Raw genomic sequence first — 18294 nt, forward strand, 5'->3', positions numbered from 1 at the left:
GTCGTTAGAATTGTTACGTCTTTAATCTACCTCAAAGGATTTGTGTAGTGAAGGGAGATTTAAATAAATTAAAGTATACTTAACTCTCAAGCAATATCCTTGAAACCAAATACAGATCAATAAGAAAAATTGTAAAAGCATAATTAAATCTATTTAGATCATCTTTCACCTACTGCTTTGAACTAAGATGATCAGACACATGATCCATAATATGTCAGAAGCTCTGTCCATATCATCATGTTTCATATGTTTAAACAGCAAGTCACTTTTGATACAAAAACAAGTTAAAACCATTACCTTATTCGGGCCTAGAGTTCCAATATCTTAGAATCATCTGGAAACCTTTCCAGACATGCCTATATGAGGTCCCTTTCCATGTGAGCAACTTCAGTTCCTTCACAAATGGTCTCATGTCATAGATAAGTCCTGAAGATGCCACAGAATTCTAGTGTCAACCCAGAGCAGAGAAGTCCTGTCTTTTGGTTCATCATCTCTAAATATCTGAAGCAGATTTTGTTCACTGGCTCTGGGAAATGTAACATGATTTTTTATTGATGCTAAAAATCAAATGCTGGGCTTCATGTATGCTAGGCTATCACTCTACTGTGATGTATTCCCATAGCAAAAAGGAGGCATGGTCACGACTTATTGAAACAGAAAATGAATTCATGTTGGATATTTTATTTGCCTGATTGAATAGTAAGATATTACTTTTGGTTCAAAGAGAATTTGTAGAACAGACCAAGTATAAAGTGAAAGAGTTGGTGAACTATACCCTATATTCTCACTCTGACTACCACCTGGCTTTGTACATTCTGCAAACTAGGCATATTTTTATATTTATACGTAATTGGAAAAAGGTAAATTATTTGTGTAGTGCAGAAATGATATCCAACTCAAATGACTGTCATTATGCCCTCCAGTGTGCACCGTCTTTACTACCTTAGATCTACAGCAGCATGTGTATGGTTCTAGAGACCATAAGGCCTGTTTTGACTAGAATATTTGCTAGTTGGCCCACTTTAAAAATCATTTGCCAAATACATCAGGAAGACTGAAAAAAATTGCAAATTAGTGCAAAACCGATAAAAATCTGCAGTAAAATGCAGTGTTTGAACCACTCTTGCATAGGGGAATATAAAGTCATCTTCATCAGATAAAGTTTGCTCACATCTCCATGGACTAGAATTATTTGCATCATCTGTATTCTTCTAAAGCTTATGAACACACAAAATGGCTCTGTCAGCAACGATGAAAAGTATAGCATCCTCTAACATTAGATGGTCCCCAGCAAGCTGCCATATAAAACGACTCTGTCAGAGACAATGAAAAGTACAGCATCCTCTAACATTAGATGGTCCCCAGGTGCTGCCAGGTGATGCTAAGCAGTGCACTGAAAAGACACTAACCTTTTAAAGTCATATAATTTTTTTCCCAATTTTTTCTGACATGAACTTTTTTTTTTTTAACTTTTTCAGGATTTCAGAGACAGACTCAAATTGGAGTTCATTTCATTCTGACTACACTTGGGACATGGCCAGGTCCCCTATCTGTTTTATAACACATCTTCTCAGCTTGAACTTGGCACATACCAGTAACTGGCTGCTACAGTACTAACTGATCCCTAGTTCCTAATTGTGAGCTACTCATGAGCAGCCCAACACCACTATTAGTGGACGCACTGCACAGCAGTCTGAAACATAGTGCCCATGAAATAGCCAGGCCCTGCCCTGGGAAGAGCACACAGTCTTGACACAGGCACATCTATCTAATAAAGATATTTCATGGAAATCTGATTCATTTCTGACTTTACAGCTTCCTGACTTCCCAAAACTATACATTTCACTCTCTCCAAAATGTTTGATTTTGCTGACTTTTTTCATTTGCTATTAATTAAAAAAAACTGCACAAATATCAAATCACTAGCTATCCTCTGTAGAGCTGGAGAGTCAACCTTATGTTCATGTAAACTATTATTTTAGCAATTAAGAAAACTCTCACTAAACATACCTTCAGTGTTTTTCATGATTTTATGAAAATATTTTGTGAAGTAAACAACTTTGAAATTTGTAGAAAATATTTGCATTTTTTTAAAAATAACTCTTTGAAGTTCAAACTATTTGTAGTTGTTTTCTGAAGAGGCTCTCTCGAGAAGCCAGGAGGGCATCTCCAGCACAGAGGCTTCCGTTTTTACAAATGATCACAGCTTGTGTTTCTTCAAAATGCAATTAATTGCACTTACTAACATTCTTGAATTCTTCTCTCACATCCAGCTTTATTTATAATGCTCTAAAGCAAACAGAGAACTTCATTTCACAGTTGCCTAGACCTTCCTTTATGCATACCAAAGCTCCTACATCACGCTCTCTTGCAGAACCTCATATGCTTGCTATTAGTTGAGTAATGCTTGAAGTTGAAGGTTTCCTGAAGACAAGCAGACCATCTGTTATATAAGCTGCTGGAGTCTCCACACTGTAGAGAGGGGGCATTCAAACTCAGGCTTGAGTATCTGCAACCCAGGCTTTCTTTATTTTTTTAATTTATTTTTATTTATTTATTTTAATCAAATCATAATTGTTACTTATTCACGCAGGGGTTATAAACACAAAAAGGCAGGATGTGGGGAAGGGGATGACACCGGAGCGTGGGTGTTCAGGGGGAGTACAGATATCTTTTAGAACAGAGTATCAGCTGGGTGAAGGTACAGGGGACAGGTCACTATGACTCTGCCAAAGATTCACTTGTCCTTATCTAAGTTGGTGTTATCCGCCAGGGCTACCTATTTACAAGGTCTATGTCTACTCAGGCTGGTAAATTTCCACAAAAACTGCCTGTTTATAGCCATCTGTTTCAATGGCTTTCCACAGATACCCAAGACTTGGTGTTAGTATACATGTATGACAGGCCTATTTCTGATTTTCGGCCTATGGCTGATTTTAGGCCTTCAGTGTATAAGCAGGGCTGCCCCTGACATCTCCTCCCTTCTCTAAGTGTAGAAGGGCTGTGGTGATTCTAATCTTGTGAAGGTGGGGATAGAGGCCTGACCTCCAGTAATTGAAGGGGACTTTGTAATGGCTCCGGTCCCCCTGTCGTTGTCCAGTGAGGCATAAGGCAACCCAGGCTTTCTATGCTTTCAGTTTTCCATCTTTGAAATGATCGCAGAGTTCTTCGGGAGTTGCTTGAGTATATGCAATGCTTACAACGGTGCCTGACATGTCCCAAGTACTTAAAAAATGAGAGCTATTATTACACTCTAGTACAGTTACAGACACAATGACACTAGGCAATACATGTTTGTTAAATGAATAAATGAATGAATGAGTCAAGTCAAGGCAGAAATGGGTCAGAGATTCCATGTCAAGTGCTTTTTGTTTCCTCTTTAGTGTTCTCTTGAATGTACAGAAAGCTTGACGTTAGAAAGAAAAATAAAAGCACTAGTCTACCAAACTTCTTTTTTCATTATTTATTTATTTATTTGTTCACTTTACATCCTGATTGCAGCCTCCTCATAGCCCCCTTCCCCTCTCCTCCGAGAACTGGAAGGCCCCCCGTGTACCAACCCACCCTGATACATCAAGTTACTGCAGGAACAGTCACATCCTCTCCCACTGAGGCCAGACAAGGCAGCCCTTTTAGGGGAACAGGATCCATATGCAGGCAATAGAGTCAGGGATAGCCCCCCTCCCCCACCCCTCCCCCCACCACCCTCCCCCCCCTACAATCGTTGGAGACTTGCATGAAGACCAAGGTGCATGTTTGCTACATATGTGCATGGGGTAACGCGCTGGGGGAGGGCTAGATCCAGCCCACACAAGCTCTTTGGTTAGTGGATTAGTCTCTGGAAGCCCACATGGGTCCAGGTTAGTTGACCCTCTTGGCCTTCCTGTGTAATTCCTATTCCTTCCAAGTCCCTCGATCATTCCCGCAACTCCTCCACAAAACTCCCAGAGTGCTTCATCCAATGACTGCCTGTGGGTCTCTGCATCTATTTCAGTCAACTGCTGGGTGGAGCCTCTCAGAGGACAGTTATGCTAGGCTCCTGTCTGCAAGCATACAGAGTATCATTTAATCTTGACAGGGATTGGTTCTCGCCCTGGGGTGGATCTCAAGTTGGGCCAGTCATTGGTTGGACGTTCCCTCGGTCTCTGCTCCATCTTTGTTCCTGCACTTCTTGTAGGAGGGACAAATGTTTGGTTGAAGGGTTTGTGTGTAGATTCGTGTCCTTATCCCTCCACTAGGAGTCCTGACTTGGTGCCTCGTTTGCGCAGTAGTAGCTGGTGTGCTCATCACTCTCACAATCTACCAAACTTCTAAACACTGAGTCTCTGTAGAAATCATCCCAGATCAAATGAAATTTGTCTTCTCAGGTTTTCACCCCAGGCCTTGGCCTTACTTTAAGCCTAGGTATCTAAACAATAATTCTAATTGCAGTTCATATGGTTGATTCAAATTTTATTCAGACATGTAGTACGTAGTCAATAACTATTTGGAGAATGATTGGTTTAAATAAGTTTAAAATGTAGATAGGGGAGGGCAGAGGTTAAAAGCGCTTAAACATTTGCAAAGGATCAGTGTGTTCAATTCACACCGCATCCACATTGTGGCTGACCACTATGTGCAACCCTTGTTTCGCAGGATCTGTCGCCCTCTTCTGGCCTCCAGGGGTACTACCTTGTGTGTATATACATGCTGGCAAGAACTCAAACATAGGGGAAAAAATGCAGTTAGTATAGCAAAAGGTTTGCCAAGTTTCCTTATCTTTTTTAAAAGTAACTTGGTTTAAATTTCTGTTCTGGTCATTATGCTTTTCCCTCTAATTTTGGTTTTGGCCTTAAAGTATGTTATTATTATTTTCTGGTTTTTGACAGCAGATATGTTACTACAACTCCTCCTCTCAGTATGTCTTTTCTATATTGCACAGATTTTGATACATTGTATTTTCACTTTCGTTTGTTTCAAGACCTATGTGGCCTCCCATTCTACTTTCTTTGACTAACCATTGGTCATTTGAAAGCATGCTGCCTGAACTTTATGTTGTTCTCATATCATTTTAGTTTTGTTCTGTAGTGATCTGAAAAGATACATATTACTTTAATTACTTTTACTTCACTGAGTCTTAATTTGTGGCCTATCATTTAACTCTATCCTGAAGGGTATTCTATGTGCTACTGAGAGGGATCTGTATCCTACTGCTGATGGATGAATCTATGGATGAATCTATGATGAATTTATGTATCTGTTAGTCTCATTTGCTTTATTATAGCTTGGCAAACATTGATATATATGATAATAAAAACTACATGTGTCCACACCTAGACTTCTTCTAAAATAGAAATTTATTAGAATATTAAATAAAAACCACTCTTATGTAATAAGAACATTAATTGTCTGAGAGTTACATTTAACATATAAATTAATAAGGAAATGAGATACTATGAACAATTCAAGAGAATTTAAGCAACACTCAATTACATAGATGTAGAAATAAATGTATAAACATAAAACTTTTTAATATCTACAGAGAAATAATGATTTCTATTCCCTATGATGAAAATCCTCTGTATTATACAAACAAAAATAATCTGCTTTGCTTCAGGCATTCTATCTTGTACCTTCAAAGTCAATAGAAAGCACTGGACCTGTCAGTCAGATAACCTTGAAGATGCGGTACAGACTACAGACTAGACACTTAAGGCATTCACATATTCTCAATGCTTGCTTTTAATTTAATCATAGTTTTCAAAGTGTGTGTTACAACATCTTAATCAACTTTGAATTTTCTAGCAATATAACTAATTAGTAAATTAAAGACAGATTATGTTTTGTTTTATTTAAAATTTTATAAAAGTTACCAACATTTCAGAAAATCATTGACTTCTCTTGTAATGATGAAGTCAAGATATTTCTGTGGCATTGCATCATCTGAAACAGAATGTTTCACAGCTTTGGAATCTACAATGATATTGAAAATATTTACACATAAATATAAATGTGAGAGAATAGCGATAGCTCACACCTGTACTGCAAACTTCTAAGACAAAAAGCTTGAGGCTAGCCTTGGCAATATAGCATGTTCAAGGTCAGCCTGAGTAACATAATGAATTTCATTTGTTCTTCATGTAGTATCACTGTATTACCTATTTTGAAAATGTGTATTGATTGGGTCATATTCTTGTTTATGCTCATTTCAGTATAGTAAAGACATTACAAAATATTTTTATAAAAAAATACTAATTAATTGGCATGGAAAATTCTGGAATGCAGATTAGATCAATGCCCCATTCTGGAAGTAATACTCCTTCCTGCAGGAGAAATAAATACAATAAATGTAAACACATATTCTGTTCCAAACACTTCAATACAAACTGGAAACTGATAACTAAAATCCCCGCTGGATATCAGAATGCTACGACCATCTATTTTAACAAATTGTACGTAAATTTTAATGTGCTCCTATCATGTAAGCATGTTTCAAAGTAACTATTCTAAACCTGTAGCCAAATTCTTTCTTTACTATAATAAAAGCCAGAGATGAAATCTGGCAAGACAAAGCCCTTTTGCATTGGGTTTAATGACAACTGTGTGGAGTGGTCTCCCTGCTGAATATAAAATGCTTCTGGATTTCACAGCTTAAGGCAGCAGTAGAATCAAATTATCTCTTCCCGGATTTATGGAAATCTAGGAGCCTCTCATAGGCTTGATGTCAAGATGTCAGTGAAGACTACACACCTTTTAAGATTTTAATATGTGTGCTCTGATGATGTCACTCCTGTACGGATGACATCACTGCTGGAATCACTTCTTGAGATACAGTCAATCAATGGCTCAGGCCTTTCACACGGCCTCCCACCAGACAGCTTAGTGTTCCGGTGCCATGGTAACTCTCCTTATCCAGAACAATTGATCCAACAAGGAGATATGGAAGAAATGATACCGTCTACAACTATAGTAATTAATCGATTAATTAATTAATTTTATTTATATGCCTACACTGTAGCTGTCTTCAGATACACCAGAAGAGGGCATCAGATCCCATTATAGATAGTTGTGAGCCACCATGTGGTTGTTGGGAATTGAACTCAGGACCTCTGGAAAAGCAATCAGAGCTCTTAACCCCTGAGCCATTTCCCCAGCCCCAGTAATTAATTTTTTTCCTTTTGACTCACCGAATAGACTGAGGCACACCTCTGGCAGTTTGTGAGGGCAGTTCAGAAAGTATTAACTGACAGAAGGCCCACCTTCAATGGGAAACATCATTTCTTGGGCTAGGGACCCAACTGGAGTATAAAGGAATACAGAGGAACAAGTAGGGTTCTGGCATTGCCCTGTTCTCTGCTGCCTCCCTCACAGCTACACACTCTCTCCACCATGACATTCCACTTAACAACTGGCTTAGAGACATGCAGCCAAGTGACACAGACTAACCTCTCAGAAACCACAAGACAAAATAAACAATTCCTCCCAGGAGTTGTTATTAGTTATTAGTTTACATCAAGGATAAATTTAATCTATTGCAATGCTTGAGTCTCAGAACCATATGTTATTTCATAGATTTTTTTTTTTTTAGAAATTGTTCCTACAAAATCTAGAAGGACATGAGGGGCATGAACCACATGGGGAAGGAAGGTATGTCAGTGGCCATCTTGGAAGCTGACTACCACCATATTATATTTATGTGTTCTTCGTGATACTAAATTCAAATTTTGTTTACTATTAATCTTTATTATGTTCTTAGGTACATATGGAGTTACCAGTAAAGAGAAAAATATATGATGATTTCACTTCAGAAATCAGAGCTGGAGGGGACTGAAGAAATGAGTCTGTGGTAAAGAGCATTTGCTGCTCTTGCCAAGGACTTGGGTTTGATTCCCAGTACCCACATGATGGTTCACAGCCATCCATAATGCCGGTTCCATGGAATTCAACACCCTTATCCTGACTTCCTTGAGCACCAGGCATGCAGGTAGCTCAAAAACATACATGCAGATAAAACAGTCATATGCATAGAAAATTAAAATAAACACATAAATATTTCTTAAAAGAAAGAAAGCTAGAGCTAAAAAAGACAGATTGAGCCATGACTATGTTCTTAAAAATGACTTCACTGAAGATCAATTCTATGGTACAATGGCTTCATTTATCCCTAAATATTCATTTCTTCCAGGAAGAAAAAAACATTAGCAGTTCACCGACAAATCAAGAAAAATCATAGGTAGGCTCTTTTGCCGAATGTGCACGGTTTCCTTATACAGGGGCTGATTCCAAATTGAAACTAAGTAGAGATCATGGTTTTCAGAATGAAGATAGAAAAGACGGTGCTCCGTGGCTCTACACTCAGCAGCAGTGGTTTTAACAGCATCACAAAGCTCCAGCATTTCCAGTCAGTGAGAGGGCTGTGTAAATGCTAACTTTTGATGGATGGTTTAAGAGAGAGAACTAAGTGTGATTTTTAAAAGGAAGGAAAGAAACTGTATGTGCCTATTTCCCAATCAACACTGGTCGGGGGTACTTGTCCTTGCAGCTTTGGGCTACATCTTCTAACTGCAAATTTGGTCACTTAGGAAACACATAACTAGACTGATACTTCAAGTCCTCAGTAATTCACATCATCAGAAGTACAGAGAATATAATCAGTTTGGAGTTTATAAAATGTCTTAGGACAAGTGAAAACAGTGATCCAGAATCATTTGCAGAACATCTGCAGCATACCAGGAGTCAAATAGATACTTCCTCCCATTGCACCTTCAACCCAATCCTTTGGCTACAGACTAACGTAGTAAGAACACACAGATGAGGTGCCCCAGGATTCAGGAATAAGCGAGAGCCTGAGCTTATTAAGTTGATTTTTGGGATATTTCCATTCTGTGGTGAACATGGGGCTGTTCATTGCAGAACTTTAATTGACAAATAGGACTGCATACATCTATCATGTATAATGTGACATTTAAGTATATTCATACACACACACATGAACAGTTCAGTTGAGATAATTAATATATGCACCACCGTTTTGTCACTGAAACACTTAAAATGAATTCTTTTGGTAAATATCAAAATGTAATTTTAACTATAGTTACCATGATTGGATCTGAACTTCCCTCTTACCTAACTGAAATTTTGTGTCCTTTGACAAATAACTGTCATGTCACAATTCCCAAGCCCTATGTAACAACCTTCCTATTCTGTCCTTGCATGGGTTTGGCTTCCTAAGATTCTACATGTGAGATTGTGAAGTCTCTCTCTGTGCTCCTGGCTTCTTTCACGGAACATTCTGACCTCCAGTTCACATTTGTAATCACAGCGGCAGAATTTTGTGTGGACATATTACATTTTATTTATCAGTGTGACTTTTGGTGGAAATTTAGGCTACTTCCACAGCTTGGCTGCAGTGAACATGGAGGCGTTGACCTTAACAAAGCTCTCAATGATATTTATGAGAAAACCTTCACAGGTTGAATAACTTAAAACTTTTTAAAGTAGTTACCACAGCTATGTTCAAAACAAGTGGTGGTATGCAGAACTGATTTGGAACGCTACATAATGGAGGAATTCAAAACTGAAGTAAAATGTTCCTACTCAGAAATCTTAAATGACAGATAATATTCCACATCATCCCAATCTACACAGATAGGACATTGAACATTTAATCTGAGGCAAGCTGGGACTGAGGTGCACATCTGTAATCCCAGCACTTGGGAGGCTAAGATAGAAAGAAGGATTGCCTTCATTTCAAATGCCACAACTCCTTCAGTGGATACATGCTTAAGCCATTCATGGTTTGTCCAAACCATGTATGAAGGAACAACTTAGAGATAGCAACTGAGATGAATCTCCTGAAGCTTACGGTGAGTGAGAAAACCTAACACCAACATTTCATATGCTGAAAACCGAGCTGATTGAAGCCTTAAAAAAAAAAAAACTCAGAGGAAGCAGCAAAGTGTGTCTATGCCCTGTTCAGGAATGAAGACAGAAACGGCCTGTTGCATTAGTTTGGCCAAGAGCAAGCTCAAATTCAAATTCTCTACCTCTCTCCCTGTGTCTTCTATCTAACTGTTGTCTGTGGTTACTGGATTGTCTGCAGTCCGTTGTGTATGTCTGAGGTCCTTGCTGACTGTTTTGTGGGCTGTGACTGTGCCCATCTGTATCAACGGACTCTACTCTATGTTCTTTGAACAGTACAGAAAATATGGTATGGAAAAAATATAAAGATCATTTTAGAGATCGTTAACAGAAAAGAAGTTACTTTACAGAACCTAGAATAGTACTCAAAACTACAAACACACACACAGACACAGACACACAATCGTGAGCCTATATCCAATGTTGCTTTCAACTCCAACACATTACTTTCAACCACAACACAGACAAACACTGTTCTATGGGGAAGGAAGCAGCATAGGAAAAAGTATATAACTTAAGATCAAAATTATGCACTTAGCTGAAGCTGTAAACTCTGATTGCATGGGAAATCCAAGACATAATAATTAGTTACATTGTTCCTTAAAGGCATGTTAAACTTATACAAGCTGAGCACACAGGACAGTGGGTTAAGTAGCCTCAAGTAACCTCAAGCATATTATTAGCTGGGAAGAGTACTCTTTCTTTGGGGTCAAAAGATACCTTTCAGAAAAATGTTATCACCACACTGAATTATTCCATTTATGTAAATTGTTTAAATGAAAAAAAAACACATAAATGGGAAAAATAGTCTCTGGTTGTTGAAGTTTTTGCATTCAAGAAGCTTAGGCTTGAAGCCCGTGTGAATTTATGTCCTCTCAGAGAAGACACGCTAAACCTGTGAGCCAACTTCTCCACCGGACAGAGCTGTTCCTCAAAGCAACTCTTCCTCTGCCTTTTCCTCCCAGAGTTTACAGCTAGGGACTGTTGTGCCCGCTGTTGTGTCCGCTGCTGCCACTGCTTCACACAGAGGCAATTAGTACTTGTGCCTCGTGGTTTCATCAGGCACCCTGCAGGCAGCCACTTCAGCCTCAGGAGAGTCCTGCTTAGCAGGGAGAATGGCAGGCCTTTTGAGTCCACCTTCCAGGGAGTCAAAAGACAGGTCAAAACAAATAATTACTCTTCTTTCTTCAATAGGTCCATTCTGCTTGCGAAGTTCTGGTACTGAGGCTCAGGGCTGCTGTTTCCCAGGCTACCACTGAGTCTCAGAGCAGAGGGAAATAGGAAAAGTAAAAAATGCCAGGCAGTTCACTGTGAACGCAGCGATCTGGCCAGGTTTTCGTAATTAAGCATCCCCGTGATTGTTAAGCATTACTAGTCAATTTTCCAGCGTTTTGAGATAAATCTATTCTGACAGCCCATCAGTCCTGTGTCATTGTCCTGAAGGAGCAGACTAATGGGAGCTCTTGCTCTGTGGCTCTCACTGATGACACTCCTGTGTTCATTTCTAGAACCGCATTTGAATCTCCAAGCGTCTCCACACCAAAAGATATCTTAAGTTAAGCCATAGCTAAGTGCGGTATCTCACATGCTTTCTGTGAGGCCCCTACTTTAAAATGTCGTCCTTGAACTCAGCTGTCTTCCTGGCACTCACTCTTCCTCGAATTTTTACCAAGAAATCATTTATCGTTTGTTGACTTTCTATTAGTGGAGACAGTGATTGCAGTTTCCTTCAGTGTGATTCCTTCAGCCTCCCCAACCAATCCTTCGGTAAATAATTCAACTATCATTAAATCAATAGTTAGCATTCAGATTATATCCGCAGGTGTACTGTTTGCTCTTTCCTTCCTGATTTCCATGAATTTTAAGTTTGTTCTCCTCGGGTTAGCCTTCTTTGTATTTATTGCTAGCTCCCCTGAGCATTCCACTACAGTTTCCTGTGTAGCATCTATAAACACCTGGTGATGTCTTGAAACCTCAGTGTCAAGTCTGAGAGAGCACTACTCTCTCAGCTTTGTAGAGCACCCTCACTGGGACTTCTTTAGAATTCCCTGTCTTCCCCAGTGAGTTCTCTTATCCCTCTGCCCCAGGTTTCCACCTCTCCTCTAGAATACATTCTCCAGCAATTTTTCCCATTATAAATAAAGGGCAAAGGCAGACATTTTTTGTCACTTGCCAGTTATCCACAAATGAAGATGTAAAATTATTTTGTAAAAATCTTCACACTGTCATAGGGCCTGGTGACACCTGCATTTCCTGTGGTACTTAGACAAGGCTGATCCTTTCTTTCCTGTGGCACTAGACAAGGCTAGTCCTTTCTTTCCTGTGGTACTAGACAATGCTAGTCCTTTCTTTCCTGTGGTAATAGACAAGGCTGACCCTTTCCTTCTTGTTAAGCTTGAGGATTACTTTATTGGCAGTTGGGAGAGAAACCATGGGATGGCAGGCAACTGAGGGAGTATTCTTCAGAGAAATAATTTTTAGAGGATCAGAGTGTGCATGCTTAGAATTTTAGCCTGTTTCTAAAGAACAGACAGGAAGGGAGAAAAGGGGAAAAAACTACACTTTTTTTCAGATAGAATTCAGAAAACAGGCTTAGCAGTGAAGATCTGTGAGCCTCTGCCCACGTTCCATCTTGAGTCTCTCCTTCGATGTGCTGTCTCCATTTTCCAGAAGCTGTCCCTCATGGTTTTGTTTGCTTGCTTGTTTTGTTTTGTTTTATTAACCATTTCTCCCACTTTCTTGGATTACTTCCTCATTTTAACTGGACAATCCTAAGAAAGAATGTTTAGGAGAATTCTATCTTCAGCTACCATGACCATTGGCAGATACTGCACCATTCAATGGGGTCTCACTGTCCCCAAGCCAGGAGTCCCCTGAACTAGATGCTCTTCTTCCTACATGCTCCTCCTTTGCATTTTGCTATGCTGCTGATTCCTTCGCTTCCTTTCCCACTGGGTTTATTTCCAGAGCACTTACTCCACCCCCACCCCAGCCATTCTGAATCTTCTGATGTGTTACTTGGAGCATTATTTTTCTGTCTTCCTCCACGATGTAGTAAGCTCTCGGAGACTGGCAGCTGGTTTGCTCGTTGATGTATCTGAGCACCAGGATCAGCAAATGGGAGGCTCTCCATATCTATCCAGTCATTAAATGAATTAATAAAAGACACATTTCCTAGTTCTATAATATGAAAGGGGTTGTAATTTAAAAGGTAGTTAGTGTTTCATATAAAACTAAGAATGTGCTGGATGTGCCAACTAAAGATCTAAAGAATATCAGAGAATATCTTCTTCCACTATTTCAACGTGAAATGAGCAAATGCTTGAGGCAAACACCCGACAAGATGGATGTGATCATTTCTAGCAATCTTTTGCTTGCATCTCTCCTTCAGCCTGCTGGTCTTTCATATGTCTTCTTCTGGCTACTAGTATGGTTGCCCACCCCCACCCTACCCCTCCTCCCCACCTCCCTCCCACTCCCACACCCTCCCAAAATCTCACCTTCAGCTGTTGGCCTCTCTTCCTTTGGGTGTCAGCTGCCCCGTGTTCACTTGCTTTGAGTTGGCCCATTTTAACTGTGGCCTTGACTTTGAACAGACCCCCCACCCCCGCCTAGGAAGAGATGGAAATAACCATCTCCTCTCTGCCTTTAGCTGGGCTTTGCCTCTTTGTAGGACCCATATACTCTCTTGAACACAGTTATTCTGAGTCTTTTGATTTTCATATTCTGTGGTGAAATAAGTGGCCTTGGCTGTAGCTCTTGACTTCCTATCACAACATTTCAAACTTAATAATAGATTAGCCTGTGTCATTGTCATGTCTCTTATTTATATATGAATCAGTTAAAGGCATAATTACTTACATTAGAAGTCATGGCAAGGTTTGAATAAATTTTTTTTTCTGGAGGAGCTGACTATTGCCTTAGTAGATTCAGTCTTAAGCTATTAAAAAAAAAGAATAAAATTTTAAATTTGTTTCTCTTTTTTTGAGAGAGAGACTTGGAAGAAATTGCAAAGCACGTTTAAATAGGGTTACTAGATTTGGCAAACAAAATAAATGATAGTAGACAAATTTGAATTTTCCATAAACACAAGAGTAATTTTTTTAGCATACAAGTGTTTCAACTGGTGCTTATACCAAGCAGTCCTACATTTCAATAACCATTTGTTATGTCACTGAGATGGCTCAGGTAGGTTCACTGTGGATACAAGGAGTTAGTCTTAAGATGCCACAGAGGGAAAAATGTACAAAGTCCCTGACTGATGACATGAAGTCCCTGACATGATGACATGATGACCTATCTTAAGCTGGTTAAAGTTTGTGGAGTGAGAAAGGAGCAAGTGGTGAGCCGCTGGCTGTAGAGCACACGCAAGACGTCCATCACGGTCCTCCATACCTCTCATTTCCCAGCCTCTCTCACCTGTAGGAGCACAGAGTGCACATCCCAGAAGCACAGATTCAAATGCATGCCACAAAGAAGTCAAACCAAATCACGGCTAGCACTGAGACACTTTCAATTTACTCATTCCCAGGCCTTGTGCAGACAGCTTAGCACAAGCTAATATTGTATGTGGAGTGAATTAAGCAACAGAAGTATACTTCTACAGTTCTACTGCTAAAGTCCAAAATCTAGATTGGTGCCTAGCCTAATCATCATCAGGGAGGCTTCACTCAACAACTGATGGAAACAGATATAGAGACCCACAGCCAAACACTAGGCAGAGCTCAGGGAATCCCAAGGAAGAAGTGAGGTGGTGGTAGATTGTAGAAGCCAGAAGGGTAGAAGACACTACAAGAAAACCCACAGAATCAACTAACTGGGATCTAATGGGGACTCAAAGAGACTGAACTGACTATCAGGGAGCCTGCCTACCTCTGACCTAGGCCCTCTACACATATGTTACAGTTGCGTGACCTGGCCTTCTTACAGGATTCCTAACTGCAATCAGGGGCTATCTCTGACTCCCTCTCTGTTTTGGGGCCTGTTTTCCTCATACTGGGTTGACCTGTCCAGCCTTAACACAAGGGGAAGTGCCTAGTCTTACTGTATCTTGATATGCTATGTTTGGTTGATGTCCATGGGAGGCTTGTCGGTTTTTGAAGAGAAACAGAGGAGGAGAAGTGGATAGGGTTTCAGGAAGGGACTGGGAAGAGAGGGAGAAGGAAAAACTGTGGTCAGGTTGTAATATATGAAAGAAGAATAATTTTTAAAAGTTAAAACAAAAGAATCCCAAAATCAAGCTACTACCGACAGACTGGATCCCTAGTGATGGTACTTCTCCTGGGTTGATCATGGATATCATGTATGCCTTCTATCGTCTCTTTTTTTTTTCTGTTCAGATGAGAGTACCAATACCAATATCATCCAACAAGGGCTCTCCGCGCACAACCTACCTACTTCCATATGGCCTCATCTCTAAATATTATTATATTGTGGGATAAGTGTTCTCCACATGAAGTTGAGAGGTATACAAGCATTCAGCTCATAGGAAATGAAGATTTGAATAAAAAACCTCAGTTTATATGCACAGAGAGTATAGACATCAGCAAATATTTCTGGCAGTTGACTGAATTATGGTTAGACGCATCTAGGAACTTTGTGCTAGCGACGAGAAAGGAGTGTCCTCCTCTGAAATGGGAGAATAATTCAGCCAATAGTAAGGTTTTATTTTAAGAAAGTAATAAAGCTGATTTGACTCTGCCTCTCAGAGCTGTTTAGAATTTGGGAGTTTCAGTTTTGGTGATTGCACTGTGGTAAATTATTTGAGTGCAAGTCCAAAGATTCTATCTGCGTTCAGACAGACCATTCATCATACTTACCATGCAGGTTTCAGCAGAACTTTCCCACAGATTTGCCAAAATGCCAGTGGAAGTAATCACAGAAAATTGCCTGCCTTGTTCACTGAGTCCCCTAAGTGCAATCAGTGGCTCAGGATTTAGGCTTCTTGGACTACCTTAATAATCCATCAATCTCTCTATCTGAAAGGTTCATGTAACTACTTTCTTGGTTCATATATACTTACTGCTTTTAATTTGTACCAAAAATGGAATAGACTTCAGCAGTCCTGAGTGAAAGCAATGAAAATACTTGAAATATGATCAAATACTTACCAAATTGCACATTCAATATAAAGTCCAAATATACATCACCCATGCCTCTGCATCCACAGCACCATCCAGCAAATTGTCCACTTGTTCAATCTGAATATCCAGTTCTGAAAAAATTGAGTAGAATTCTAGGTCATAAGGCTACCAAAATGTGATTATTGAATCCAAAAATGTTGAGTTTGCAATATTAGAAAGTAAATATAATCTCTGAACCAAAGCTGCAGGAAGTTGTCTGAAAGTCCCAGGTGAGGATGTGGCTTTAAATCTATGCCAGTCCAGCTGTGGTTTATTCCAACTCTACTCTAGCGGTTAGTAACTCTCTTATCTGATCTGTAGGTATGCTAAGTCTGCCTGCACAGTAATTCTAGAAAGTCGAATTAACGGATGCTCTTCTCGTCTCATATATGTAGAATTTGGGGTCTGGATAAAGTGAGTCCAGGGACCCATGCTTTGTCTCCCTAGGTTTGGATACAGTATTACCTGCCCTTTCTGTACCAATCTCCTTTGTTAAAAATGATTGAAATCTTCAATGTAAATGTGGTGTCTTTTGTTAAGGTTGATTAACTTTGTTTTTTTTTTTTCATTTTCTTTTTGGGTGGAAATAATTGGACGTAATGAAAATGCATCAGGCATATCCTCCAAAGACAGTTCTTGGTCTCCACCTGTATCAGCCTCAACTTCACGATCAGAAAATCTACCTTCCCTTACACCTAGCATCTTCTCTTTGGATGATCAAAGCCCCCCTCCCTTGATAACCACTGGCCCTACAGCATTCATCCCCAAACTCACTCTGCCCACTATCAGTTATTCTACCATCCACCAATTGCCTCTGGAAACGTCACATTGGCCTGCATCTTCCAGTGACAGAGAGTTGATCACAAGCAGCCACGATACAATCCGAGACCTAGACGAAATAGATGTGTCTGACACGCCTGCCTTGTCAGAAATATCAGAACTGAGTGGATACGATTCTACCCCGGGTCAGTTTTTGGAGATGACCACGCCCATCCCAACATTACAGTACATCACCACCAGCTCTGAGACCATTGCCACCAAGGGCCACGAGCTAGTGGTATTCTTCAGTCTGCGAGTTGCTAACATGCCGTTCTCCTATGACCTGTTCAACAAGAGTTCTCTGGAATATCAAGCCCTGGAACAACGATTCACAGACCTGGTTAGTGGGCATGGCTTGCCTTTCTCCACTTGCTGGGTCTCCTTGTTCATTTTGCTGTTGCTTTATCATTACAGTATGATCATTGCTTATCCTGAGCAATGCAGGTTAGGGGGAGATGAGCAGTCAAAGCTGCCATGCTATTGTATGTTGCTGCACCAGCTTCATGGGAACAAGTCCTCTTTCTTTCATATATTTATTTTTCCACTTTACGTCCTGATCACAGTCCCCCCCAGCGCCCCTTTACACAGCCTTTCATTCCTTCCCCCCTTCTCTTCTCTGAGAATCGGGAGCCCCTCCGTAACAACCCACCCTGGCACATGTGCATCCTCTCCCTCACAACTGGAGAGGGGATTGTCCCTGACTCTGTTGCCTGTCTGTGGATCTTGTTCCCCTAACTGGGCTACCTTGTCTGCCTTCATGGGGAGGGAAGTGCCTAGTTGCGCATTGACAAGTTTATCCTTAGATTCTCCTCATTATGTTTGGTTCTCCCTAAATATGTTTTTCCAGATTTGGTACAGAAGTACTATAGTACAAGTCAGAAACGCTGAGCTTGGAATCTAAAAGTAGCACAAGAGGACTTTTCCTAGGTTGTGAGAGAACACAGCCATGCTGCCCAGCGTGGAAGATGGGGAGAGTTCAGATATAAACGCTTTCGTAGGTCGTCGTAAATGGCTGTACGGCATGTCATCTCTGATCCTTGGCATATAAAGTTAGAAGATTTTCACAATAGATACATTTTGATAACAGGCACCCTTAAACTCATATCTTAATTTTGATTCTACATGTCTAAAAAAAAATATGTGTGAGGTAATAAAGATTGAACCCGGTGATGGCTTTAACAGTCACATCTGATTAAATAAAATGTATAATATATATCATACACATGATTTCTGACAGTATCAGAGAATATATATGCTTCATATAAGTTAAATTATCATATGGCCTGAACATTTTTCAAGTAAAACTCTCTGCTCTGCATGCGCATGCGCACGTGCATGTGCACACACACACACACTCCCATGGGGTGAGTATTGAGACTATCTTAGGGAACAGTGTCGCAATGAGCCTCACCCCAGTGGCTTCATTAGGGTTTGTGATATACTGCCATAACAA

At 40.1% G+C, this 18294-nt stretch overlaps 1 protein-coding gene across 1 annotated transcript in view; it reads left to right on the forward strand.

Moving 5' to 3' along the window:
* The window catches only part of Impg1 (interphotoreceptor matrix proteoglycan 1), a 130401-nt gene that overhangs the window by 84101 nt on the left and 28006 nt on the right, over positions 1-18294 (forward strand). Inside the window, exon 13 of the mRNA XM_028756217.1 lies at positions 16652-17181. Coding sequence (XP_028612050.1) covers positions 16652-17181 — 530 coding nt within the window. The remainder of the gene's footprint in view (positions 1-16651; positions 17182-18294) is intronic.

Source organism: Grammomys surdaster, unplaced genomic scaffold, assembly GCF_004785775.1.
Source record: "Grammomys surdaster isolate TR1022 unplaced genomic scaffold, NIH_TR_1.0 126113, whole genome shotgun sequence".
Lineage (NCBI taxonomy): Eukaryota > Metazoa > Chordata > Mammalia > Rodentia > Muridae > Grammomys > Grammomys surdaster.